Genomic DNA, 27,827 nt, shown 5'->3' on the forward strand with positions numbered 1-27,827 from the left:
GCAGAATCAATCATGAGCTTTTTTCTAAAGAATCTAATTTGCTTCATTTATCAGTTGAATCATTTTCAAAGTCATTCACATCATGTTATATATAAAACACAGAAGAAAGAATTTCTATGATATCACAACACAATAGCGCAGTACAGTAGAACAGAGACATTAAACTATTTATTCTTTATTCTTAGCATTGGCATACAGTAACTACATCAGCCTTAACTAAATCTATGTAAGAAACAGTTATTTATTCACTGTAAAATAAAGTGCTATGTGAAATCATATTGTTTCTAAAGGGAACCATAGTTTTGAGTTGTTCATGAAAAGAAAAATCCACTAATACGACGTATTTTTCTCTACCACGTTGCAGATGGACGAGTGCCTTCCTGCAGCATCTGATCCCAATATCCTCAGGAAGCCTGGTCAGATTTGCCACAAACAGAGGTGAACTTAGGATTCACTGGTTTGATGAATCAGTTCATGCCTTCAAAGGTAAAACAGGATGATCTAATGATAATCCAACATCTTGGGGACACACATTTCCACTTGTTCTGTTGTCAGAGTCGACGGGTGTAGAAGTTGTGGTGCCATAAAGTCGGGATTTGGTCAGAAATGTTTTTATAGTTTGTCTTTGTCAAAGACAAAGGGTTTTAAAATACACTGTATTAAAATGGAACCTAGGAAAATCTATGGTTTAGCCCAGAAAGCTTAGTTTACTTGGCTTACTTGGAGGTTTGGAAAATGAGTGAAATTTATTAAAGTGCCCCACAACACAATAAAAACACAATAGTGGTTCAAATCAAGGTCGCTGAACGTCTGTCCCGTTCTGTTGGTTCTATATCCAACCTACCGCTCTTTTCTTCTAGACATAGATGTAAACAGTACATAAACTGCTGCATTAACACAATGATGCCAAGGTTCAACGTTAGCCCTTGCTAAAAGGCTCAGTGTTCATGGAACATGAATTACAGTATTACACATTCACAGTTACACTTTTGCTCTAAGTTTGAATCATCCAACAACTCAACGCCAAAGGAATTAGCATTGTCATTTTAAGAAGAAATCTGACTCCTATCAATCATCACTAATCATCTCTAATCTGACAATGGGTTCATGAAAATTACAACGCAAAGACCAAAGTATTGTTGCAATGGTGGCTCATCCAAGCAGACAGTGCTTCAAAATAACAGTGTAACATCAGACGGCAGCTTCAGACAGTTTACCCCCAATATGCCATAAATACCCCGGCTCCCTGGATCCGTTCACACATTCCATCAGTCCAACACAGATTTCAGTGGCTGAAAAAGTGCTGTCACATTCACGGCGTCGTTTAATCCGCAGCGTGTTCTGATTTTTGTCCAAACTGTAAACTGCCGCTCGGCTCCAGCTCCGTCCGTGTAATGACCCCTGCGTGCGTTCGGTTTGGTTTTTGGTGACAAGCGTGTGTTAAACCCACGTCCTCCGTCGCTCACCGGTGTTTGTTACAGACTCACAGACGTCGTTCCTGACTGAATGTCAGCAGGTTCCACCTGAAGGACTGCAGCCTGACGTCCGCCCCGCGTCACATGGACCGTTTCTCAGATCACACTGAGGAGATGTTTCCACAGGAGGGGGGGTGTCTGAGCCCTCCGTGGGCCCGGATCGTGATCTGAGTGATGCTTCTCTTGGCCGGAGTCAGGTGGTTTTGGTTGTGGCACTTCCACAGCCACCTCCGCAGCTCTGTCTGCACCTGAGACGGATGTAGGACAGCTTAGTAGCCACATTATATCAGGTCCACAGCCATCAGACCCTGTTTAATGCACCTACCTCACTATTCATGAAGCAGTAAAGTAGCGCCACCACAAAACCCTGCAACACAACAGACAGCGTTTGCTTTTGCAAACTGTTTCTGAATCTTCTGCGCTTTTACCTGAAAAGATCCCAGTCCCAGTTCGATGTAAAGTCTGGCTGCGACTCCAGTGTTCTCAGGAAGGAACGCAAAAACGGTGTAGTGCATCCCGAACAGCGGAATGAGGAACAGGGTGGATTTAGCCAGTCTCCTGGTAACACAACAAACAGCAGGAACGAGAAAGACGACAGACGAAACCTCAGTCCAGGTGAGGATGTGGGAGCTTCGCTAAGTCTGAGCGTTCGCCCTTAATGACCGCGCACTGAGGTCAGCTGGTATCAGTCTAATCGAAGCCACAAAGAAGTTTTAAATGCCAAGTGCAAAGCAAAGTGGAGCAAAATGCATAAATTCTCCAAGTTTCATCAGAGCTGTGCTGCTGGTGTCAGATCTTTATTATACTGACCTTTAAAGTAGCGTTGATCAGGCCAATCAGTGGAAGATTAAAATGTCATAAACAAAACAAGGCCCAGATGCGTTGAGCTCCAACTTCAGCTAAAATCAGATCGCTCTCATGCAAATGTGGCCATTTTCCGTAGTTGCATCAGTTTGTTGCAGGTCAATGTGCCTTTATGTAAGAGATAAAATGTTGTGCCTCCATAAAAAAGCTCTGTTTTTTCTCCTGTGCTGTTTATTCTAATGCATCGAGCTTCTATGTAGAATTTGTTGTAATATCTGAGCATGTTCCGCTGCCATATAATCAGACACCTTTAGTCAAATTGCTTTAGTAAAACAGAAAACAACCATCATCTTATTTTGAAGTCTCCAGTGTAATAGGATTGTGGTTGTCTTTGTCCCACCTGGGATTTGAGCCTTTGTGCCGACGTCACAGATCTGCCTGACGTTTGTAAGCCTCACACGCAGCTTTGAACCAGCACAACATTCACTGAAGTAGTGGAACAATCCTATCGCCGGATGGAGGAGACGTCTATTTCTGGTGGCAGCTGCTATTTTTACACGCTCTCATTGTAAATTAATTCAGCCGAGCGTGAATCTACACCAGCCGAGTGTCAGAAGGAAGGAATTCATTCAGGTGACGCGGGGTTTTTGGGCGACTTCATCTTTCTTCTCTGTCCACCTCTTTTTATAGCAAAAAGTAGGAATTCATCACAGCTCAGTTCCTCATCTTCCCTGAGCGTTTCCTGCACGCTTCGAAGAGGAAGATTTCATTTTATTTTTATCCTGATGTATAAGTAATGTATAGTGCTGTCAAATATGTAACGATATCAATAGTACTAATGGTTAAACACTGCAAGAGATCAAACGGTTGAATTAAACCTTAAACGAATTCTGAATTCTCCATCTTTTCTTTTCTTTTCTGACATCAAACAAACCCAGTCATCTCTGCACCGTGAGGTAAATGAAGACATCAGAGTGAGTGTGTGTGTGTGTGTGTGTGTGTGTGTGTGTGTGTGTGTGTGTGTGTGTGTGTGTGTGTGTGTGTGTGTGTGTGTGGCACCTTTATGAACTTCACAGATTAGAATCACTGTGGTGTTTTTTGAAGCTTTTGTGCTTCAGCCAGGATTCATCTCAGCTCTGTCTCATGGCGTCTGACTGATAATGCAGCTCCCTTCGCACCCACTCACTCTGTCTTTTCCTATTGTGTTCAAGCATTTATTACTAAGATTTAGCATTCATTTATGGATTCGTGTATGAAGGTGGAGGACTCCTGGTTGAAGCCCAGCTCACTTAACCAGTGAAGCCACTTCTACAAATTCTAACTTTTTCCAGTTGACTCTGTAAACTGTGACTCACATGAAGTGTCCGGTGTCGTTGTTTCCAGCCATGGCGGATGATTTGAGCTTTTGAACCAGAATCCGAATGACGTTGACGAAGATAACAATGTTTACCTGGTAGGAACACATCCACGTCCACAATTACCCAAATGAGAGTCAGAGGGAGACACAGAATAGAAAAAACGTCATCTGTTAAAATCAAACAAACCAAAAATGATACTTTTTATTTATTGGTTCTTCTTAGTGGCCTGAGGCTCATTTTAATGCATTGAAATCCAGAATCGAATTCAAACAGAAGTTCAGCATCATATTCCTTGGGGCGGTTTAGTGAAACCGGTGGAACCCGGTCATGAACGATTGTTAGTGGAAGTTACAAAAAAAAAATGCACATTTGCTTGACAGACTAGACTATAACTATAACCTGCATCTGCAGAACATGAACAGCTACAGGTGCAAGGTGTGAGGTCAGGAGGTCAGGAGGTCGTGAGGTGTGAGGTGTGAGGTGTGAGGTCATGAGGTCAGGAGGTCGTGAGGTCATGAGGTGTGAGGTCAGGAGGTCATGAGGTGTGAGGTGTGAGGTCAGGAGGTCGTGAGGTCGTGAGGTCATGAGGTCGTGAGGTGTGAGGTGTCGCTCCCACAGCTCCCACTCACCAGCAGCGAGGCCGTTATCGGCCCTTTGATGATCCACCAAATTCCAACGTTGTCTGTGTCGTCCCAGCAACTGTCAGACGAGAGCAGACTTAAAGAACAATCACCAAAACGAAGTCCTGCCGATTAACAGTGAAGTGTGACGCATCTTACCCCCTGTCGTCGTAGAAAAATCTGGTTAGAACCCAAAGTATGAGGACTGTTGACGGCAGCCCTGAAACGTAGAACCGAAGGTTGATGGTCCACGTTGTGTGTTCGTCACAAACTAACCTGTTCTCATGCAGGTTTAACTGACACCAGGCGGAAAACATGTTTCCTCTGTGTCATGTTTGTCCCTGTAGCATTTGCATGTCAAAGGAAGAAAGAGACGGGATGAGAGCGGAGCTGGAAATAAAGCCTGAAAGACGCTGATAAGAGCCTCCACCGTGGACGTGCAGCACGGCTCCCGTTCACACGACCGTCAGCCTCACGACGCTCGGGAGGAAGATCTGCTTTCAAGTCTGCCTCAGCAGCAGATGCATGTTTGAGCGCGTGCGCTCGGCTGCTTTGAGACATTCATTCACCTGTTGCCATCGTTTATCTATCATTTGATATCACATCTGGAGCAGGACTTAGAAACATCCTCCATCAACAAGTATCAAAAAGAGACAAATACCAGAAACGCTGCAGGTTTGAGTCCGACGATCAGCTGCAAACATCGCTACGCTAACTGAGCTAATCTGCTTATGTTTAGCACAGATTAGCATCTTAATTTGGTGCATTTCCATGCTAATGTCTGTGGCGCTGCATCCTCCCTCACTGACTACGTGTTTTGGCCTCTTACAGTAAAATGATGAAAAGCGGGAGGATTTTGTCAGCACCGGTTTCAGGAACTGGAGTCCAATAACAAACATTGTGCTCCAGTCACAACATCCTAACAAGCAAACGGCTGCTCCTCACTGCCTCCGCTGCACCGGGCAGAGCTCAGCTCACTGTGGAGGAACTGGCTGCTGTGACACTGATAACAAGACCCGAATGAGGGTCACTAGAGGCTACAGAACAGGGAAACACAGAGAACCGGAAAGAACGGAGAACAAGATACGTGAGATGGAACAGAAGCTAAAAGGAGAAAGCAGAACAAGCAAATGCAGCAGGATTTGTTGCTGAGACAGAGAAACTGTGTAAATAAATGATTGCCAGCGATGTTGCATGTAAACGATCTGTTTAAATGGTTCCTCACCCCATCCGATCAGGATGTACCACCAGAAATACTTCCTCTGAGAGACGAAGGTCAGCGCCAGCAGCGTCTGCAGGTACATGCCCTCCACCAGCAGCCAGAAGTAATTGGCCAGGATGCTGAACTGGAAGAAGGCCACGGCTGCTTTACAGGACGCCTGCAGGGGACACCACCATTGAAGCCTGAGGCAACCACCTCTAATGGGACGTGAAGTGGGCCTCACCGTGGACATGGAGCAGTGGTCCAGCGTCTCGTCTGCAAACAGCACGGCGTCTTTGATGAACACGGCGCTGGCTCTCAGGACGAAGGAGGAGAACAGGTTGACGTGGATGTAGTTTCTCGTGCAGCGGAATTTCCTGAAAGAGCAAAAAAAAGCCACAGACGGAACTTATAACCGGCGCTGGTAAAAGTCAACGGAAGCTCCAGGATTTCAATAAATAATTGATACGATGCTGGTTCCATTTGTGGTTCCAGCTTGTAAATGCACTAATTCTGTGGTTTTAGGCTCAGCGGAGTGAGGAACTGCACAGCCTGAGGCTTCAGTGAGACCCTGTGGTGATTCTGCAGTGATTCAAGCCTTTGTGAAGTAGAACATGTCTCCAACTGACTCTATTTTAGCAGGAATTAACTTTAATGTACTGTAATCTAAGGATGGTGGAACTCGTTAGGTGACGGAGAAATGGATCAGGGTTTGACATCTAGTTCTACCACTAGTCCAAAACTGTTTACACTGTTAAAACAGTGTTTTAAACTCTGTTTTCCTAGAAATAATAATAATTATTTATTCTATTTATGTACAGGTTGATAGCGCCATCAGTAGTAAACTGACCTCCACCTTCTCATCTTTCTGTCTCAGACTTTACCTCATCCACTTTATGAATATTTGATGCTAAAGGAACCTGGAACCACGTCTGATCTAAGAAACGCTGCCTTTGCTGCTGATGCTGCAATCTGGTGGAATAATCAGCAACGTAAGATGAATTCATTCATGCTTCTGTAACTCTGAGATCATTTGTTTCCTCCTGCTTTTAACCGTGACTGTAGAAATGCTCATCACAGCACGTGACCTTGTTTACTGCAAATATTGATGAGAACATCCTGCAGCTGCAAGCATGAAAACACAAATGAGGAAAAAGCTCCTACAAACGTCAGAATAAATGGGTTATAGTGTGTGACTGTCAGTTATGATTATCTGTAATTTAACGTGTAAAGAGCAGCTCCTCTAAAAGCTGTGCCGTCTTCTGGGACGTCTCACCTGAAGGCTGTGAAGACGACTATGGCTGTGATGAGGGAGATGAGCGACGTGGCGTAGCCCACGGTGTAGACGCGCCTGAAGGTGGACAGGTAAGTGGTCTGCAGAGGAACCAAAGGCAGAGAACCTGTCACACGGAGAACGTCCTGCACCGCGGATGCCACTGAGATCGACTCAGGGAAGATGCGTTCTTTGTTCCACATGATGTGAGACTGATCAATGAAACGCCGCCTCACAAAGGAGGCACCAGTGAAACCCGATAAGTTATCGTAGAAATGAAATTGTCAATCTCGTATCTCAGTCACAAACAATTGAGGAGCGTCTTTGTGCTAAATCTACAGATAAGTGCCTGCAGCGTGTTGGTGTCAGTACCTCGGACTCGGGCTCGCTGTCGTCGCTGAAGACGCAGGCCTCCTCGTAGGGCGGGTACGTGTCCGACCAGCCGTCCGCCGTGCAGTTCCTGAAAACGAAGCCTGAATTGGGCCAAACAGCAACAAGTCACACAGGTTCATACGCACAGTGCATTTCCTGGAATAGAAATAGGTCATAGGGTTTGTCAGTGGTGAGTCCAGAGGTTGTGACTGTGGACCTCCAGCTGCTCCAACACCAGCACCTCCAAGAGCCTCCAGACCAGCAGCTCCAAGCGCCTTCAGACCAGCAGCTCCCAGCGCCTCCAACCAGCAGCTCCAAGCGCCTCCAACCAGCAGCTCCCAGCACCTTCAGACCAGCAGCTCCCAGCGCCTCCAACCAGCAGCTCCCAGCACCTCCAGACCAGCAGCTCCCAGCGCCTCCAGAGCAGCTCCCAGTGCCTCCAACCAGCAGCTCCCAGTGCCTCCAACCAGCAGCTCCCAGCGCCTCCAGACCAGCAGCTCCCAGTGCCTCCAACCAGCAGCTCCCAGCGCCTCCAGACCAGCAGCTCCCAGCGCCTCCAGACCAGTGGTGATTCTCCCAGCGTTTCCCTTTAGACTAAGCCGTCCTGCTTCAGCGTGGCCGCATTCATTGAGCCTGGAGCTCTGTTCATTTTAACATTCTCCTCCCGTCGTAGCTGCTGAAAGCGGTCGCCGGCGTTTCCATCCATTAGTGCTTTCAGTCAGAAAGGATTGGATGCTTTCGTGTGGTGTTTCAAGTCAACTGACATTTACTCCTAGCGTCCGTTGAATGAGCATCGTTTGCCGGCAGAGTGTTTTCAGCTGTAAACACGGGTTTGGACTAATGTTCGGGCTCCAGAAACCACAGGTGCTGCAGCTCCGGTACCAAAGACACGGCGCTGAAGTGACCTGCAGCTCTGATCACACTCACCTCTGTTTAATATCAGACAATAACACATCAGAAAGACAGCGTTTGCTCTAATGAACCACATGTTCGATGAACCACCGCGGGCGCTTCTCTTAAATGAGGACGTGCAGCTTCCACACGCTGACGTTTGAACCCGAGGACAGGTTTCATGTCTGTTGCCAGACGTCTCCCAGCGCACGTATACAAACACGCGTCAGTGCCAACAAACATGCCTGAATAATTCAAACCGATGGAGTGACTTCCTGCGACGCTGCAGCCTGCGGCGCCAACGTACGGCGGTGATAACAGGCAGTCGGCGTTTGGAAATCAGTCGCTATCGAGGGTTGAGGTTGGAGCGACGACAAACCTTGGTTGCTGGAAAAATGCTGGAAGACTTGGGAGCAGGACACGTTGACCACCTGCCCTGCGTCAGCCCTGAGCCAGCATCCGATCTGGTCCCACTCTGTTTTACAGCCTGCACACACACACACACACACACACACACACACACACACACACACACACACACACACACACACACACACACACACACACACACACACAGGATTGAGTCTGGCAATCTCCTTGTCATCAATATTTTAATATTGATTCATTTAATATTTTACTATAAATATGCAAAAGTCAGCACTTCGCTGTTGCCAGCGTGCGGACGTGTTCTTTGAAGTCCACATGACTTTGATGGTTCAAACAAACGGGGGGTGGAGGTGGGAGGTGGCAGCAGGGAAGAGGTTGAAAAGAAAAAAGTGGGGAAAAGGTTGAAATTTTCAACAAAAGGCGCTCCAGCGCCGCAGAGGAGCGAACATGGAAACCAGTAAACTACTGAACTGAACATGATGGGACCCATCAGCTCCGTCAGCTTCACACACTCTGCATTTTTTAAACGTACATCTGTTTTCCAGGTTTGTTTTGCCCCTAAGCTGTGATCACATCAGTGTTTCTTTTAACATTAATTTTCACCATTTGCATAGTTTCCTGTGTGTTTGCCCTCTTTTCATATTTAATCTCTCTCCCTTCATGCTTCCTGTCAGTTCTGTGTCATCACATTATCGGCTGATTGGCTTTGCCTGCGAGAGCGAAGCTGTCGCACGCACTCCTTCAGAGCCGCATTTATCAGTTCTTCACAGATTATTCATCAGCCCAGACTACAGAGCTTTGGGGAAGCTCTTTGTTCTGTATCCTGAAATGCTTCATGGTTCTCTGAATCAGACAGCGTACGACAGAAAACTCACAACTAGTGGCCTGATTGACATGAACTGTGTACATCTCGTATCTTAGCTTCTTGTCTCATCCTTTGATGGCGTTTCTCTCTTCTTATGTCCAGTTTTAGCCCCAGATTCACATTTTCTAGTTTTCCACCTGCCTTCATCACTGGACCTCCTTCTTCTTCTTGGTGGTTCAGTGGTAGAGCGTTGGTTTGGGGAGCGGAAGGTCTCAGGTTCAAACCCCCACCAGAGCTCCAGGGGTGTCCTTGAGGAACACACTTTGCACTAGTCCTTGCACTGGCCACAGCAGCCACTGCTCCACGAGGGGATGGGTTAAATGCAGAAGAGCAATTTCATTGTTACATTGTATGTGATGACCAATAAAAGCTTTCGTCTGGACCCACGTCTGGACCCAGGCCTTGTCGCTTCCCTGACCAGCTGACACTGTGAGTTGTGGCCCTTTCTCATTCTCTGGTTTATTGGACCTGATTTGTCTGGACGGCTCTAAACGGAATCTCTTTTCTTGCTCTCTTTGACATTTTGCCTGGGAGTCAATTGACAAAATAAAAGGTTCCTGTCCTGCTGTTTTGCTGAGATAGAAACAGCCCAATTCAGGCTTTAATCGCCGTCCACATGAACCGCAGAAACGACAGGTCATCCGATTTTCTCGTCACATGCGTCCTCTGAAGATCTGTCCTGACCTAATAAATGCGTCACCAGGTTCCTCCTTTGTCCGGCAGAACCGCACTCGCCCTGTCCTGTTTCTGTAAATGGAGAGGTCACACCTAACAGGTTTCTCACCCACTGTCCTAGATGTGTAAGATTCTGGACCTGCACCAGAAAACTCGCTCACAAATCTGGATAATGGTCGTTTGTGACCTTGGCGTCGTCTCAGGAGGCAAAATGACAGTTTTGACAACAGTGAATGAATAAACGGACGCAGCGTGTCCACTGTGACATGTATTAGCTGTAATGAGGAGCAGCTATGATGCAAATATCTGCAACCATCCCGCTGCTCGTTGGGCTTTTGTAAACAGCGGTGATGAATTCTAAGAAAAGGCAAGATGAGACTATTTCGTTCATCCCCAAAGCTGAAAAGAGACCAAAGCAAATGTCAAAAGCATTTTCTGCAGGAACTCGCTTCTCAGAAAAAGGTGGAAACTCATCAGGCGCCGTTTCCAGTTTCCAGGAACATCAAAATGCTTTAAAAGGCTGGAAGTGGTCTCTGACCATAAACCATAAACACATCTCTGCATCCTCAGCCCTCAGCCAGCGGGCGGCTGGTGGACGTGACACGCTGAGTGCTCCATCCTTACTTTCTACAGAACATAAGGATCAGAGGGAAACAAATTAATTCAAATGTTCAAATACTGAAACCAGAATCCAGAACTGATGGCGCTCCTTTAGAAGTTTGAAGTTCATTTACATGACTGATAAGGTTTCGGACTTGAGAGTCTGCAGAAGCTGACGGATCTGTGAGGCAATAAAAATCCATTTAGATGAATAAAAGCAGCTGTTTGATCCTCGGCCGCTGCATTAAACTCCACGTTCACCCAGGGGCCAAAAGTCTGTATCGATCTGTATTTTTATGAAGCTGGGACCAGTAGAGAAATCAGCCTCAGTGGCTCGAGCCCCCAAATACTGATGGACCAGAGTCCAGTTCTGTTCAGACAGTGAGACATTTGAAATGTTCATGTTCCCTTCAGGATGAACTCCAGTCAGTTTGAGGTTTGTAACGTCACATGTCATAAAGGGACCGTCCTCAACTACAATTTCCCCATAGAATCAATAAAGTAATAAAACCCACTGAGTGGAAACGTATTCAGGGCCAGTGGGGTAAACAACAGTGGACCAGTGCAGCGAGCCGTGCAACGCGGAGCCAGAACTGGATGCTGGCGACAGCTCGGGTTGGAGGCTTCACGTTTGCAGGTTGTGTGTGTGTGTGTGTGTGTGTGTGTGTGCGTGCGTGCGTGCCTGTCTGCCTTCCTGTCTGTCTATCTGCCTGTCTGTCTGTCTTCCTGTCTGTCTGTCTGCCTGTCTGTCTGCCTTCCTGTCTGTCTGTCTGTCTGCCTGCCTGCCTGTCTGTGTGTCTGTCTGTCTGTCTGTCTGCCTTCCTGTCTGTCTGCCTGCCTGTCTGTCTGTCTGTGTGTCTCTCTGCGCCCTGAGAACGCGCTGAGGGAAGCTGTAAATGTAACACAGGCGGCTGCAACAGAACGGCGTTGGAGCGATTGTAGTTGACATCATTATTACTCAGCGCTGAAGGCAGCGTTTAGTCACCAGCTCTTTGCTGCGAGCGCGTGAAGTAAGAAATATGTGGAAACATCATTTATATTTAAAGAGTTGACTTGAATCTGATATTGTTGTCAGAATATTGAACAGTCAGAGATTCAACAAAGTCCAAAGAACATTGGTGTAAACATGAAGACTGTTAGTGAATCTATAGAACATTAAAGGCTTTATCGTTCTTATTAAACACCTCGTATTAATTCCATCAAGAGTTCGAATCCCTTCAGGTTCGGTTTCTGTCCGACTGAAGACCCGTTTCCCCTCGTTGCCTCGCTTCTATCACAAAGCCAGCGCGTCCAATCTATTTCCCTCTCATCTCTGTGTCCGTGTTTCACAAAACCAGCCGCTTGTTTCCAATCAGGTGATCTGATGAAAATGATGTCACCTTCGCTGTAACCGGCGCTGGCGTGCGCGCTGCCTTTCCTCGCCGAGGCCCGTGTGCCTGAATGATTCATCCCGGCGTCTCCTCCGGTGCGTCTGGATGACTCACACTGAGCGTCCCCACGGAGCAGCAGAGGAGCAGCACCGTGAAATGTGGTCAGAACCAAACATCCACCAACACATCCTTTACTAAACGCGGCCTCGTTAACTCTTCTGGTTTTCCCGTCCTCCATATTGGACACTAATGAGTTTGGTGACTGATGATTTTAATCCTCGTATCATGAGTCTTGCAGATCAGTCGCATTTTAGGACTTTGCCCTAAAATTAGGAACTTGGCTTCACTTGTTCAGATGAATTGAGTTTGAATTGTTTTGAGGTCAGACACAGAAGCGTGAAATTGAAGTATTAAATATGTATGTTGCAAGTAGACATTTTAGGAAAATCAATTCATGACATCTTTTTCTCTAATAAACAGTTTTGTTAATTTATTTAAACATGATGAAGCACGTGTGAAATAACTAAAGTAATTTGATGAAGACGTTGCTACTGCACTTTACTCTTTACTCTACTTATATTTGTTTGGGAAATCTAGCCTGTTAAACTTACTGTAGAGTTCAGACACAAGGTGCTTATGAGCTCGCGTTTAACGATCTGCTGGGATTAAGCTGCAAATCGGAGGAGGAGAGCAACTTTTGCTGCAGTCTGATTCAGGGACTCTGTATCTGAGATAATTGGTTTCAGGGATTAGGAGACTTTATTCTGCTGTATTTTCTCGGCCACTAATGGCAGAACGTTGGCCTGTGATACGGAACGTGCTGGAGGCTCATCTCCAGGTTTATACACGAGTCTGATCCTAATAAACACAGAAGAGAGAGGCTCTCACACAAACAAAGGTTGATCGTATTATTAGCGAAGTGCAGGTGTTTCTCTGTAAAGTCCGTCCGGCAGCTTGTCGACATCTTGAAGCAGCAGAACATGAGATGGATTCATTCGCGGCTGACGCCGTGGCACCGCAGGCGGAGCCGCGTCAGCGAGAGCCGAGGGTCGCGACTCCATGACTGAGTCTGAGTCATGAGGCTGACGATGGGTCAGTCCTGACCCCCCACGGTGTGAGGACCTGCGGGGTGACCCATGACCCATGATCCTCAGCGTTTGACCTGCCCAGCTGGGGTTCTGATGGGCCTGTTCTCCGCCTTCAGGTTTCCACCGAGGTTCTCCTCTTATCGGAGGACGTCTGCTTGCAGATTATCTGTGATGAAGATTATTTCCAGGATCCAATGAAAGATTCAGTTTCCCACATGAGAGTTGGCACTTCTGGATGCTTCCCTTCAGGACTCACGATGAGTCACTGAGAGTAGAACAACATGACGATGAGTGGTGTTGATTTTTCTGAACTGAGGCTACAATTATATGTTCTGTATATGACACAAATACGCCAACGTTCCGTCCGTAGAACCCAGAATTAGGCGCATTTAGACAGTTTCACTGTGAATGTGTGACTCTGAACATTAGCAGACACGTCAAGTGGGGTCTGTGATACATTCAGAGCAGACAAAGGGATTTCTCTCCCACCGGTTCTATTCTTGGGAAGGAAGCTCCGCGAACACTCAGGGTCTCCTCATTCAGGATTAACGGACGTTTAAGATGGCAAGAGCTTCCAGAGCAGCTGAGGGATCGACTGCATCGGCTCCGCTCATCACGCAGACACTTCCTTTGTCACTGTGTCTTTTGTTTACAAGTGTCAGTTATATATGATTCAGGCAGTTCTGAATATCTAAGGGGGAACAAGAACAGGAACATCAAACCACATGTGAGACTGGACGCGTCGTCTGGAGCATCCAGAGGTGGGTCACGTCCTCTAATTCAGGCATAACTCAGCCAGTGAATCCTCCCATCTACTCATCAACACACAGTCTGACAGACTCAGACGTTAATCTGCATATTGAGCAGCGGAAGACAACTTTAGAAGTGTGTCATCAGCGCTAATTCAGGCCGAGTGAGTGAGGAGCCGCTGTTGTCCGGGCGGCGCAGTGAGCTTGTTCTGGGTCGAGCCACGCGTTCATATGATGCAGTCAATCACATCAGGCCTCAGCAACAACGAGCATCGCCCTCACAATGATGTTTCTAGGGTACGATAAGAAACCGGAGACGGAAATGAAAGCAGCCTCACATCGAACGCAGGTCCTATTTTAAACTGGAGAAGCCGGATCCTTTATTTAAGAAGCAGCACAGACTATAAATACACTCCATTAATAATAAGTAACGTTACGCACTGACCTAAAACCGCATCAGAATTACTCACCGTGGACGCTCTGCCTCACACCTCGTTACAGACCCGTCTGCATCACAACAAAACAGCACGATTCCACACAACAGTACCGTTCACAGCTATGGGGTGCCGAATGTAAAAGGAGCACCTATAACTAGTTTTCTTACATTTAACTAAATAACACATGTTTTCTCACATTTAGTTAAATGTGCAAAAGTTTAAATGTTACATTTAAATGTTACATTTAAATGTTAAATGTAAGTGTTAAATGATCGCCGAGCGTAAGACTGATTATTCATGATCGTGCAAGTAGACTCCACCCCTACCCTCAAACAGCGCTGGTCTCAGATCAGAGACACGAACTCAAACACCTCCAACAGTGCGCGCAAACCCCGCCCACATCTGACCTGGAACCTTTTGTTTTTAGCCTGGACGTAACTTCGGCTAGCTAGTATAGTTAGCTAACTAATTCTCCACCGGCACCACAGAAATATTCTATTCAAACCTACTTAACTCCTCATTAATGGTGTTTACGACAGAACAGCAGTTTGAAGCGGAGCCTCAGCCCGCACACCTGCCGTTACAGCCCGTTCAATCTCCCCCAACAAGAGGGAGTCGGAGCTGGCGGCCATGATGGCTTCGACTTCAGGCTTCTCTCCAGTATTTTCGTGCACCGATCCAGAGTCAGATGTGGGCGGAGCTATGCGTACTTTTTGACTTGTTTGAGTCCGCGTGACTGATCTGGCATAATAGGGGGTGGAGTCTACTCAAGTATTCAGTTCGATCATTTAACATTTAGATTTACATTTAACATTTAGATTTAATATTTGAATTTAACATTTACATTTAGACTTTTGCACATTTAACTAAATGAAAACATGTTGTTATTTAGTTAAATGTGAGAAAACTAGTTATAGGTGCTCCTTTTACATTCGGCACCCCATACACAGCCGCGTGTTCATGGGCATCAGGTCTTTTCTGCTCCTTTCATTTTTGCTCCATATGTGGGGCGATCACGAACGTCTACTTGTGAACGAAAGGGCAATTAGTGAAGAGAGCAAAAATGAACCTGCAACTAATCTGACGTCTTTTCAGGCATCTCGGTAAAAGTGTTGGAGATCAGGTGCGTTGTTTACCTCAGAGGGACATTTTAAATATTGACTGAGACGAGGGACTGACTGGATATTGAATTCTATTGTTAGGTGCAGCCCTGCAGTCTACAATCAAATTATTATTGATGAAATGCAACTTTCAGTTAACTGAACTCTGAGCGCATCTCTGCGGACTTTTCACTGCGCATCGGAGTCCTGGCTGTGCGTCACGGCTTTTCTGTAGTTTGCCTTTTATTCTGCCCAGATCCTATCAGAACTACTTTTTAGGTTAATGTCAATTGCAGCCGTCTCAATGTCTCTGTGCCAGACACACACATCTGCAGCAGCGGCATCGCACGCGAACCCACCGCTCCGGTCGCTCTGGTTCTGCGCTTCGCTTCTCCGGGTCAGGCTGCACAGCTCCCGAGCCCTGTGGTGCTGGGCGATGATGGCGCAGTCCGGGTGAATGGCTTGAGCCTGAGAACGCGAGACAAGGAAGTTATCCACAGCGAAGCAAACGCACGCGCCGCAGCGCGCGTCCGTGGCTTGCGTTAGAAGCGCGGAGATGGTGGGAAAACAACAACGGACAAGAGCAGACAGACTCTCGGGGCTTGTTCTTCCCTGGACTTGTTGAAAAGGTCGAGTGGTTTACAAAATAAAACGTTTTGGCGCTAGGAATTAAAACAGAAATGTCCCATTTACGAATATATTATTTATATATTTCTGCAGATAAAATGTATACTTTAAATACAAAAAAGATTGTAATATCATAAACACAACCACGCACACAATAATAATAATAATAATAATAATAATAATAATAATAATAATAATAATAATAATAATAATAATTTCAGTAGCTATCTCGGTCGAGAGCCCTGATAAGCGCTAATTAGCGCCCGCAGCTTAATGGGGACACTGGTCGTCCAGGCGGAGAGATAAGGGCAGAGGACGACAGCGGCGGCAGCTCTGCAATCAATGACTAATTAGGTTAGAACCGAGTTGATTGTTTTCCAAATTATTGCTTTGTCCCGCGTGAAATGCTGCAGCGAACGCAACTTTCTGATGCACGTCGTCTTAAATCGGGTCATAAGTGGAATCGTTCTGACCCGCATGAGAAGCTTTGATGAATTATGGAGCTGCCACTCACCGTGGGCCTGTTCCACGCGTGGAGATGGAAGATGATGAGGAATAACGTCTCCTGTCGTCCCGACATTTCGCTCTTGTCTGTCTTCTTCAGTCTATATCCCTCATGGGTTTGACGGAGTGCGCGTAAATCCGGGTCAGGATACGTGTTTCTCCGTGGGAGTGTGTGACTTGTTCTCTATAGCCTCAGCATGAAACTGTACTCTGTCAACCTAAAATAGATGAACCCCCCCGCTTCTCCCTGAAAGCTGCAAACTTGGAGCAGGGCTGCTGCTGTCACATCTGCTCTCTGTCTCCCTCTCTCTCTCTCTCTCTCGCTCTCGCTCTTTCTCTCTCTCTCTCTCGCTCTCTCTCTCTCTCTCTCTCTTGCTCTCTTTGAGGTTGAGTATCTCTAATCCGAGTGATGACACTGAGGACTCGTGATAACAGCAGCCAATGTTATTCGTTTGTCTTTTGTTTGTTTTTTAAAATAATGCCACCAATGTCTCAGACAAAACCTTTACTGGTAAATGTCCCCGATGTTCCCCTGTTTATTATATTACTGCCTTATGATAAAACATCACTGATGTGAAAGCATCAGTAATGCAGCGAGTCCTTGTCTGTAGTCATCATCACAGGCAACAACTGCAGGCAGAGGTTGTGGAAGCCACAAGTTAATTGGTTTGATTAATCAAGGGTGAAGTGCTGAGTGGGTGATGTTTTAAAACTGAATTATCTCAGTTACCTCATCATCACAATGTCTGACTCCCTGATTGATTACATTTTGTGTATCTGCTGACTTGGACTTTTTTATTAACTGAATTTGACAGTGACTCTTCAGGAAATGGGTTCGATTCAATTTGATTATCTTTCATTTTAGGAAACACTCCTGATAGTTCAGTTAAGCCTCAGTTCAGCTGTACATTAACAATTAAAACATCAATAGGGAAGAATTTAATACTTTTGAGGCGAACACATCGATGGTTTGTCCAACTTGTTATTTTATTTGCTGCCAATCTGCAATAATCAGTGTGCTGTCAGTTCAGATTATCTGAAATGTTTGTAGCATATTTTGAATTGACGGATTTAATTTCCCAGAGGAGGTCGTCTGGACAGTAAGTAATGAGCTGCTGTAGGACACTCAGGTCACAGTAGCCTGAAGGACATTAGGTAAAAGCTTCACAATGATTTAAGTGACCTAGAACAACGTTTCCTCAATTGTTGCTATTTTCGCATCTTTGACAAGGACAAGGATTATATTTTTAAGCTTCTCAGCTGGTTTGTGGTCCGAAGTTTAAAAACAGGGTCAGAACAAAGAGTTTTCAGGGCAGAGAGCTTAAAAAAGCCAAACACCTCCCTCCACGGGTGCCCAGCAACAAAACACAGGGTTTAATCTTCATCTACAGGGATGCATTGAAGAGAACACTTAACCCATGGTTTCCGGAAGAACCTTAAACATCACAAAGCTTGAGCTGGAAGTTCAGCAGCTGTGAATCAGCGTCTCTGGTGTAAAATATAATAATGAAAAGCAAACTCGGTAAAAGCGGCAGTAACATCTTATCAGGCTTCTGTCGTCCTGCAGGACTTCCCATAAAATGACAAACACGGGACAACAAAGGGCGTGGGTGCCGATAAATGCCTTGTGTTTGAACCATCAGCTGTTTGCGCACAGAGCTGGGTTTTCCTGCTCACGCAGTTCTCACTGGAAGTAGCTTTCAAATAACACGTGGGTTTGAAACGCCAATGAATGACTCCACCAGCTGATGCTGGAGACGGGAACTCGTTTGAATTTAACTTTATTTTTGCCTAAAGATCAGTAGATACGTGATTAACAGAAAAATACGCTCTTTAAAAAGACTCATTAGACATTAGTCATACAACATGTTGTAAAGATGACCTTGTTTACCATCCACACCGGTCTGTGAGTGTTTCACATGATGAAAGAGCAACAAAGGAACGCTAAGTGTGTGGGTTTGCTGATGGACTTCATAGGTTCATACTAAGTCAACTTATCTTTGTTTATGTGGCACTTTACACACAAAACAGCTGCTCTGATGTACTTGACAGCACACAGAGGAAAATGGCACAAAAGAAAATAAGCAAATATGAGAGGAGCTCCAGACGCCTTCATATATGCCTTCATATATATAAACGAAAAGATTAACCTCTTAGTTTATCTACACTCCACCTAGCCTAGGCTCCTTCCATGTCCAACCAGGATGGCCGAGTGGTTAAGGCGTTGGACTTAAGATCCAATGGACATCAGTCCTCGTGGGTTCGAACCCCACTCCTGGTAAATCCTAGTATTTAACTTAGATCTGGAACAGAATATAGTGATACCTTTGCAATTTTAAAGTAAGCTAAATACACGGAACATTTAGAAAAAAGTCGAGGGAAATATTTACACTTGGTAAAGGCACTATTACCTTTACTGGAAACAATAAAACACCTTAAAATATCATTACAACTGCATAACATCAAGAAGAATTTCAAAGCCAGGTTGATGCAACTCTTAACTCAATGTGTTCAGAAAATTATTTAAATCTAATGGCCACGCATCTCTACCACACTTTCATTATTAGTGGGAGAGCTGAACAGCTCTCACACTATTGAGATCTTCGCTCTTTATTATTATTATTCTTATTATTTCGCCCCGTTTTTCGGTCGCTATCTACTTCTCAACGCTTCATCGCAGAATCATCGTTCAACGTTCTAAACGTGCGTCATCGTTAGACGATGCAGGCTATTACTTTTCACGTTTTCAGCTTTTCAACTTTTAACGTTATTCAACGTTTTCCGTCGTTTTTTTATAATGGTCGTCTATGGGAATCATCGTTCAACTTTCTGTCAACTTCCCTCTTTTCATCAGCGTCTATCATCGTCATACTTTGGCGTAGAAACGTCATTTCAACGTCAAAAGCGTCTATCATCTTTCAACGTTCTCCGTGTAAATCAGCGTCCTCGTATCTTTTATAGTTTTCGACTTGTGAGCGTTTAAATATCGTGTGGTTTTTGTTAAATTTTCAGCTTTTCCATTAGTGTGTGTTGGGTCAGTTAGAGTGCGTGATGTCACAGCTACAGTGAGAAGGTGCGCTTTTTAAGACAGAACTTCTGTCTCTAACTCGTCACTACAGCCACAATTTTTACTCTATCAACATAATTACTTCACTAAATCGTAGTCATACTTGTCTTCTTTCTAATGATGTGTCTGGATATACCCTCAGACCTATACTTTAGTCGCTATCAACCTCAAAGCGCAGAGAGATCCCGAAATTCTCCCATAGACTCTAATGATAATTTTGGCAGACGTCTGGGGAGAAAAACACAGGAGACATATTTTGAAATTGCCACTGTGGCTACAAGCTTTTATCCTCAAACATAAAATTCACACCATTTGCTCATTGAAGCCTTGGGGACTCGTAAAATGAAATAATCTTTGTGATAACTATCATGGTTTAGCTGGAACAAGCCTGTTTATACAGGGTGAAACTCTGCTTTTACAGAGCAGAGTGAGCCTGATTTTCCCGCCTTTCGTCTCCATGGCGACGGCGCAGCTGCAGATGTCACTGACAGGTCAAACTGCTGATGCTCAGTGTAGACAGCAGTTCCATGCTTATTACTGATTACTCACTACACTATTGGATTGTGTAGTAATTAAGCACACACTTCCTCTAAATCCTTTCAAAATAAAGCACCAAGCCAAAAAATTAGCTTTAATAGCAATATTTCAACTTTTAGATGGGTAATTATGACTATTTAAAGATAGATTAACAGTTTAGTAATTACCCACACGTGCTTCCTCTACATCCTTTCAAAATAAAAGCACCAATGCCAATTATTAGCTTTAACTGCACTGTTTTTGCCTTTGAATGGGTAATTATGATTATTTAAAGACTAATTGACAGTTACGCTATTACCCCCACACATTTCCTCTAAATCCTTTCAAATAAAAGCACCATTACAATTTATTACCTTTAATGGCAAGATTGATTAGAAAATTTGTGGTTCTGAATACTTGCCAAACGTTATAGAGACTACTTTAGAGTTCAGTAAATAGCCACTCAAACTTATTAGGGTGCTTTTATTCTGAAAGGGCCAAATCTAAATCTTTTGCTTTAATAGGGCTATTCTTGCTATTGAATGATAAATTATGACTATCTAATACTATTTTATAGTTTAGTAATCGCCCACACACAACCTCTAAATCCTTTCAAAATAAAAGCACCAATGTAATTTATTACCTTAAATGGCAAGATTTTTGTTTCTGACTGGTAAATTTTTACTAGTTATTAAACTATTACACAGTTAGGTAATTATTTACAAATACTTTCTTCAAATTAAAAAGCTAGTCAGCTTATTTATGATTGTCAACAATGCACTCTGGTCAACTTTTTAATCTTTGATATATTTTTTACCTTGGTCAACTTTTGAATCATTGTCATATTTTAATCTTGTCTTAGTATGACATTGGTCATCTTTTTAATCATCTTTTTAATCGCCATCTTTTGTCATCGTTTTATTCTTTGTCAACGTTTTCTCGTTTTCATCACTTTGCCGTAGTCAACTTTTGGACGTACTCAACTTTTTGACGTCAGCAGCTTAATCAGCGTTTGTCATCGTTGCGGCAGCAGATCAGCTCTCCCACGTAATTTCTCGAGAAATTACTTTTTCTAGTTATTCATTAAAATCATGTTAATAATATTTAGTACAGCAATACAACTTTTACAGAACTTTTAAGCCAGTTTATAATAGTCTCGACTATTCCGCCCCCTGGAGGACATACGGGGGAAATCTACTGTTATTGGGATTTGATTTACAGTAAAAGCAGTAGTACACAAAGTCAGTACTTAAGTAAAAATACAAATACAGTAGTGTGTAAACTTATCTCATGTTGAATTCAACTTTGTGACTAAAGGAACAAAGTTCACATGAAGTACGAGTAATTGAAAACAAATGTTTTCAAACAGTACTAATGCTATGAATGTACAAACCCAGTCCAGTGTGTTCAAAAGGTTTTCACAGATATAATATGTGGTTAAAAAAGAAATAAAGAAAACAAGAAATAAAAACGAGTAAAGAGCTGCTGTCTGCGGTCCTGCCTGAGGATGGGGAAGCTGCCACATAACCGTTAACATACATGCTGGGTGTGATTGGTGGACAGCGCGCCCATTAGAATTGTGGGAAGTGAAGTCTTTACCAAAGTGGACCGTACCAAACATGTGCTAAACTGTAAATACGGTCATAAACATTGATTCCTGTATATTTTATACCCTCATTTTAAATAATGTTCTTTGTCACCCGGTTCTGTGTTGTTAAATGTGTGTCAAAACGACAAACAATGTGCACAATTCAATAAAGCCGTTGAAAACCCAACAATAACCCCCCCCCCCCCCCCCCCCCCCCCCCCCCCCCCCCGTCAGTGAAGAATAGCGGCCTCCGGCTAACGCTGGTCCTCTTCCACCGTCGGATTACAGCCAAGGTAGCGTGTCAACGCTCCGCTCCCGAGCCATAAAACGTCGAATAAAAGCCAAAGTGAGTACATTAAAGTTGTATTGTGACGACCAGGAGCAGTACAGACGTATAACGGTCTCACAAAAGTTTGTTTTATTGAGAGTTTTGAATCGCCACGTGGTCAACGAAAGTTGGAGCTGCTGTCAAAAAGTTTAGCTAGTGTCTGAGTGGAAGCAACGGATGAAGTGCAGCTCACATATTGAATGTCAGCTCAGAAATAAGTGGCCGTTCTGTCCCTTTGGCTGCAGCGTAAACACAACGCTGTTCTTGACCTTCTCTATCAGGTTCTAAACATAGATTCGTTTCTGAGAGCTCCTGTGTTTCTCAGTTGGGCTGTAGCTCCCCACTCACACAAGGTGAGTATGGACGTTGACGCTGCTTTTTAGCCACGACTGTCTGAAACTGATGCAGTCTATAAAGAGAGCTCTAATTTAAAATGGAATTCCCTAAGCTCGTGTGTCAAGTATGAGCGACTGTCCAAAACCCAGAGACGTTTAGGTCATGAAGTAGCATCCATTTACTCAGTCTGCTAAATGTTACAAACTTTTTTTTGTCAAACAGAACTCAAAAATTATCAGTTTTTGGAAGTGTTTTTTGAAGGTTGAGTAAATAATTTACCAGATAGCTTTTTTTATTGGGAATCTAACATATTTACTGCATTAGTTTAAGGCAGCTGTTCTTAATTAACTGAGATGTAATTGGAAACCAGTGGTTTGTTTGTGTAGTTTCTCTTGATGCATGAAATGTGATTAGTGACTTTTGGTTGTTTGACTTTGCGTTTTTTACATTCAAATTTTGTTTTTTAAGATACTAATGCATTCGGTTTGTGCATATATTTTTTTATTTTTGTTTTTGTTACAGTTCTAAATCTGAAAAGCAAATCCTCGCTTTTCTTTTTTTGTGCCCTCTGTTGTGATTCAAGTTTATCTTTTAAACCTTGGACATTGATGGCCCTGGTTTTGAACTTGTGCCTGAAGAAATAGTGCAAGCATGCGGCTGTAGGATGTGTTGAGGCTGGTGCCCTCGTTGGACTGGTTTGTTTTCCAGCTTTGCTTTTTAAAAGTCCAATGTGCGATTGATCAAAGAAGTGTTGTAATATTTCTGGTTGTTCACTGGAACTTTGTCGGTCCCTTTGTTCCTAAAAAGATCAGTTCTGCAGTTGGACATTTTCTGAATAGGAAAGAGCTCTTTGATCAATCACCCGCCTTGTGAACTCCACATTGGCATCATGTCGGCTGTTTGAAGAGCCTCAACTTTTGTTCCACAGCACATTCCTGTACACTGAGTCATGGCTGTAGCTTCCACCTGTTGCCTCTTTTCTCCCTTTTATTAACTCGACACAATAGTGAGGAGAGAAGAGGCCCCTAATTAGAAATGGATCAGCCTTTAACCAATCAACAGCATAAAGGAAGTGTGCCGGTCGGGCAGGGCAGCATCGGTGCTCAGGAGAGAGGCATCATCAGCGGAGACAACGTCCAGTTTGGGCGGCTGCGGCGGCGCACGCGTTTGTCTCAGTCCGAGAGCCAGAGCTCAGGGCCCGAAGAGGAGCAGGTGAGCTCCTCCGTGGACGCGAGGCGCTCCGGACGCGCCCACAACCCTCAGCAGGATCAGGAGCCCCCTCCGGCCCCCGCCAAGCCCTCCGCTTGCACCGGTCTCCAGAATAAAAAGAGCCGCAATCGCACCTCCTCTGAGACTGAGGGGGGCAAAGGTGGCAGCAGGGGGCCGATGCAGAGGAAGAGAGGCCACTCTGAGACGGAGAACCGGCCCCGACCCGACAAGTACGACGCCCGTCACCCGGAGTGCGAGAGACGTGTGCTGTCAATTGCAGTAATGACTTCTTGTCCGTCTGCTGGCTAATGTGTTGTGTTTAATGTGCAGGTGTTGTGGAAGCTCTAAACAGAGGTCTGTGTTGCTTGCAGACATGTGTAGTGCATTGATGCACGAGGCCACGGCAGACAATGTTGAGCCTTGTTCATGTTCTCCCCAGTGCAACGCAGCGTCACCTCACCAGTCGACTAAACGCTCTGCCAGTCAGATGAATCTGGACATCCTGGACCAGATTTCACGCTTGAGTCACTAATGCAGTCGATTGCATCATTTGCATTGGTCCGTTCACGTGTCAGGCCTCATAAGTGCGACTTGAATAGTAAAGTAGCGGTGTTGAAAGGGTTAATGTGAACTTGTTGGCAGCGAACGGCCTTTTGTTCTTTAATCCAGACTTTGCAGAGCAGGCAACTCTGTTCCACTGGCCGTGTGGATGTGTAGATGCTGTAATGAGAAGGTGTAAAATCCAAAACAAGTCACGTTAATCATGTGAATGTGGTTCCTACCTTTTTTTTTTTTTTTTTGTTATTTTCTCTAAATGGAAAAAACGTTTCCCTTTTCCATGTTCGCTTGCTGTTTGTGCATGTGATACACATGCACCCACATCCACATCACCTGTGGCTGTCCTCTTGTCCTCTTGTCCTGTAAATGTCCTGTAAAATCGCTGACTGCGTCATAAATCATAAATGCCCGTCACGGTTCTTGCGTCGTCTAATTTCTACCCGATTCCTCGTTTCCCTCCAGACCCGACATGAGCGGCCTCCAGTGCCTCGCCAGCGAGAAAGTCTGGTTCGACAAACACCGCTACGATGAAGCGGAAAGGCGCTTATACGAAGGGGCCAACGGTCCTGCCACGCAACAGCAACAGGTGAGCTGCGTTTTAGACGAACCGTTCAGGTTTGTAGGAAGCGCCTCCTCTTTTCTGCACCTCTGGCCTTTCTGTCGCGGCTCAGCAGCGCGTATCAGGCTGTCGCCGGCCTGTTGGTTCAGGCGCTGCCTCATCGTCAGGCTGGAGCAGCTGCTCGTGTGCACGTTGAACCACTTTATTTAGAAGTGGGCGTCTTAGTGAGAGGGCTCAGGTGATTTGGCAGCTGTCTGTGCTTCTCACACCGTCCACTTTGCACAAGCTACTTGTTCTCATTGTTCTGTACAGGCCTGGAACAGGACCCATTATTGTTCTCATTGTCTATAGATTTCCTATTGATTTTCTTTGGGCTTTTGTCTGATTTGCACGCATCGTTACCTCTTTCTCACTGCCACCACTTCCGTCACTGCTTTGCCCACACATGCCTGTAGGACACAGATGCTAATGCCATCCTGCAGGACATTGCTAAGTCCAGAAAGAATATCCAGCAGTCCCTCAACGGAGTGAGTACCGCAAAAGAGCCACGACTGATCGAAGTTTATAGGCGCACATGTTACTTTGAACATAATGTGGTCCCAGAAATTGCAAATTTGAATCTATTTGAACTGCTTTTAGATTTGCCAACACTAAATAAAGCACTTATTCTCCCTTTCACAACCTCAAAGCCTGGGCTCAAATGAGTTAAACATCCGCGTGGAGCTCTGGCTTGGCTGATCTTTTCTGGCTTTCTGTCTGCCAGCAGTAGTTTTTCATGTTTTCCTCCCTCACCTGGGTGCAGGTGAAAACGGCCCTGCAGCAGGCCAAAGGGCGCCAGCAGAAACGGCCACACAGAAACGTAAGTCTCCAGCCTCGGGCCCTGAAGCGCTGCATGGTGGAGGCGCTGGGGCGGCTGCTTGCGTCTGCTGCTGCCTGTCGTGGAGTGTTCTACTGCTACACCTCTTATTCTGCATCGCCTTGTTGCCGTTCTGCCCCTTTTTTGGCCGTCGTTCTGTACTTGGTCACTTACTAATTTCACGGTGCATGAAATTTGGAGACTGAATGAAAGTCAAAGATTTATTGCTGTTTTAAATTTGGACCATATATCAAGCAGTAGAAAATATCAAGTTTGGAATGATTTATGGGGAAAGGGGAAGTTGCCTCTTGCTCAAATCACAAATTAAATCTAAATTATTTTTCATTGAGACAGGTGTGTGTGTGTGCAAGCGGGTGTCTCTCGTATCCGTGAGAAATGGATTCTGCCTTCGTGGGTTTTTTTTTTGCATCCCTGAATATGAATGTTCTGGTGTTCTGTTCTCTTGCCATTGACATTTAATTGTTAATTCATCTTCGTCTTTTCACAGTCCTCCTCAAACGCTGGAGATCAGGAGTTGGTTTCACGCATGAAGAGCCTGGAACTGGAGAACCAGACTTTACACAAAGGTCAGTGCTCAGAACCCATTCCCCACACTGGTCTTAGTGTTTCCATTGTTGTTGTCTGTACGACTAGTTTTTATATGTGATACAAAATGGATACTAATGATAGATGCTAACCTTGTTCTCACAGAAATTCAGCTAGAAATGAAAATGTTTCATTGGATTTTAGCTTTGTGCCTCTAATAGGTTTGTGTTAATGTCTGATGAGTAGAGTTTTTGCATTTCAATTGCTGAAACCAGCGGCATAGATACATGTAGTCTTTGTAGAAAAATTTTACTCTTGACATTTTATAAATCTCTATTCATCCTGCTGTTTTGCCTTAGTGGTGGTGGAGATGAAAGCTGCCCTGCAGAGGCTGGAGTCCAGAGTAGCTGTGCTGGAAAAGAGCCCTGCACCAGCAGCTGTTCAATGTGCTAAGGTACAGATGAAGTTTCCTAACACTCAGATACTGCTTAACAAACAGGAGCAGCTCGTCTCTTACAGATTCTCGCAGATTGTGTGTATTTGGTTGAATCGGAGTTGCCATGTTTACCTAAAAGTAATCAGTGAGAAGTCTGTCTTTTTACAATGACTTTAGTAGTGTCATTGTGTCATGTGATGAAAAGTGTCTTATTATAGCATGTGGTCTATAAACATTAAAGGCTGCTGATGCAGGCTGTGACTCCACTATCGCTGACCCGGTGCCTCACTGCTCGACTCTTTCCTACAGACCGCTCCAGTCCGACAGGTAAAGGTAGAAAATGGTGGTGACGAGGACGACGACGATGACATCGACCTGTTTGGCAGCGACGACGACGATGAGGAGGCAGAACGCCTGAAACAGGAGCGTCTGGATGCCTATGCAGCCAAGAAGGCCAAGAAACCCGCCCTCATCGCCAAGTCATCCATCCTGTTGGATGTCAAACCCGTACGTACCGCCGCCACCGATGACCGTCTCTGGATGATCCGCTGTAAACGTGGAGGTTTCTGTTCTAGTGGGACGATGAGACGGACATGGCGAAGCTGGAGGAGTGCGTGCGCTCGGTGCAGATGGACGGGCTTCTGTGGGGAGCCTCCAAGCTGCTGCCGGTCGGCTACGGCATCAAGAAGCTGCAGATCAGCTGCGTTGTTGAAGACGATAAAGTCGGCACCGACATATTGGAGGAGGAGATCACCAAGTTCGAGGACTTTGTGAGTAAACTGCTTTCACACTTTTCCTGACCGCTGGTGGAACACTTGACATGTAGCAGCTCCGAAGGTGTTTATTTACACCTGAGAACACGTCAAACCTCTTCATCCAGCAGATTAGATTTTTCAGTTGACCTCAGTTGTTGCAGATATTTATTAACATTCCACTGGGATGTAATGGGTGTAAACGCAGTGAAACCTTTTTGTGACCTGGGTAAAAACGATACAATGTTGTGACTACAAACAATTATTGGATGGAATGTCAGCAACTCCCAAACCCAGTCAGTCTGTTTCTCATTGCTAATTCTACCATTCTTAACAGAAAATTATAAATACTTTAATCTGAAAATCTCCTTCATGTGTTTAAACTACACCTTGACATTTGTTTGTTTGTCTGCAGGTCCAGAGTGTAGACGTTGCTGCCTTCAATAAGATCTAAGCTCGACTAAAGCGTTGCTGCTTGTACGGTAATAAAAAGCTAAGCTATGAGCACAAACCTCCGTCTCATTGTAAAATAGAAATGTTTCCACCACATCTTCAGCAGGCTAAACAGTTAGAGCTTTGATGAGCACAGCCTCAAAGTAGAACCCAGCCCCACCCAGAACCCAGGATACACAGGTTGGCTGAAGGTGATGTTGACTCTGTGAAGCAGAACCATGGAGTCA

The 27,827-nt window shown here is 45.0% G+C and overlaps 2 protein-coding genes and 1 non-coding gene across 16 annotated transcripts; 2 read left to right on the plus strand and 1 right to left on the minus strand.

The window, feature by feature from the left end:
- Nucleotides 1-155: 155 nt before the first annotated feature.
- On the minus strand, nt 156-16,865 carry ghrhra (growth hormone releasing hormone receptor a). Of its 2 annotated transcripts, XM_029130979.3 has the most exons (13): nt 16,407-16,865; nt 15,625-15,733; nt 8,374-8,481; nt 7,104-7,204; nt 6,735-6,832; nt 5,703-5,835; nt 5,483-5,636; nt 4,417-4,477; nt 4,267-4,336; nt 3,635-3,729; nt 1,904-2,033; nt 1,801-1,842; nt 156-1,723 (listed from the first exon to the last, which is right to left on the minus strand). In XM_029130979.3, the coding sequence occupies exons 1-13, from the start codon at nt 16,470-16,472 to the stop codon at nt 1,577-1,579; spliced, it is 1,314 nt and encodes a 437-aa protein (XP_028986812.1). In that variant the 5' UTR covers nt 16,473-16,865; the 3' UTR covers nt 156-1,576. The 2 variants fall into 2 exon arrangements, with proteins under 2 accessions (XP_028986812.1, XP_040923966.1); XM_041068032.2 differs by lacking the exon at nt 8,374-8,481.
- Nucleotides 16,866-18,594: 1,729 nt separating this feature from the next.
- Nucleotides 18,595-18,677, plus strand: trnal-uaa (transfer RNA leucine (anticodon UAA)). Its single transcript has one exon. It is a non-coding gene; the product is annotated as a tRNA-Leu (tRNA).
- Nucleotides 18,678-21,783: 3,106 nt separating this feature from the next.
- On the plus strand, nt 21,784-27,658 carry eef1da (eukaryotic translation elongation factor 1 delta a (guanine nucleotide exchange protein)). 13 transcript variants are annotated; one of them, XM_029130781.2, is made up of 11 exons: nt 21,825-21,913; nt 22,177-22,248; nt 23,239-23,670; nt 24,461-24,584; nt 25,013-25,084; nt 25,360-25,416; nt 25,922-26,000; nt 26,319-26,413; nt 26,705-26,902; nt 26,971-27,165; nt 27,563-27,658. In XM_029130781.2, exons 3-11 carry the CDS (start codon nt 23,267-23,269, stop codon nt 27,599-27,601), a joined length of 1,263 nt encoding a protein of 420 aa, XP_028986614.1. In that variant the 5' UTR covers nt 21,825-21,913; nt 22,177-22,248; nt 23,239-23,266; the 3' UTR covers nt 27,602-27,658. The 13 variants fall into 13 exon arrangements, with proteins under 13 accessions (XP_028986619.1, XP_028986621.1, XP_055359843.1 ...); XM_029130782.2 differs by lacking the exon at nt 25,013-25,084 and having other exon boundaries at nt 21,826-21,913; XM_029130783.2 differs by lacking the exon at nt 25,013-25,084 and having other exon boundaries at nt 21,826-21,913; nt 24,461-24,575; nt 25,357-25,416.
- The last annotated feature ends 169 nt before the right edge of the window (nt 27,659-27,827 follow it).

The sequence above is a fragment of the Betta splendens genome, chromosome 17 (genome assembly GCF_900634795.4).
Source record: "Betta splendens chromosome 17, fBetSpl5.4, whole genome shotgun sequence".
Taxonomy (NCBI): Eukaryota; Metazoa; Chordata; class Actinopteri; order Anabantiformes; family Osphronemidae; genus Betta; species Betta splendens.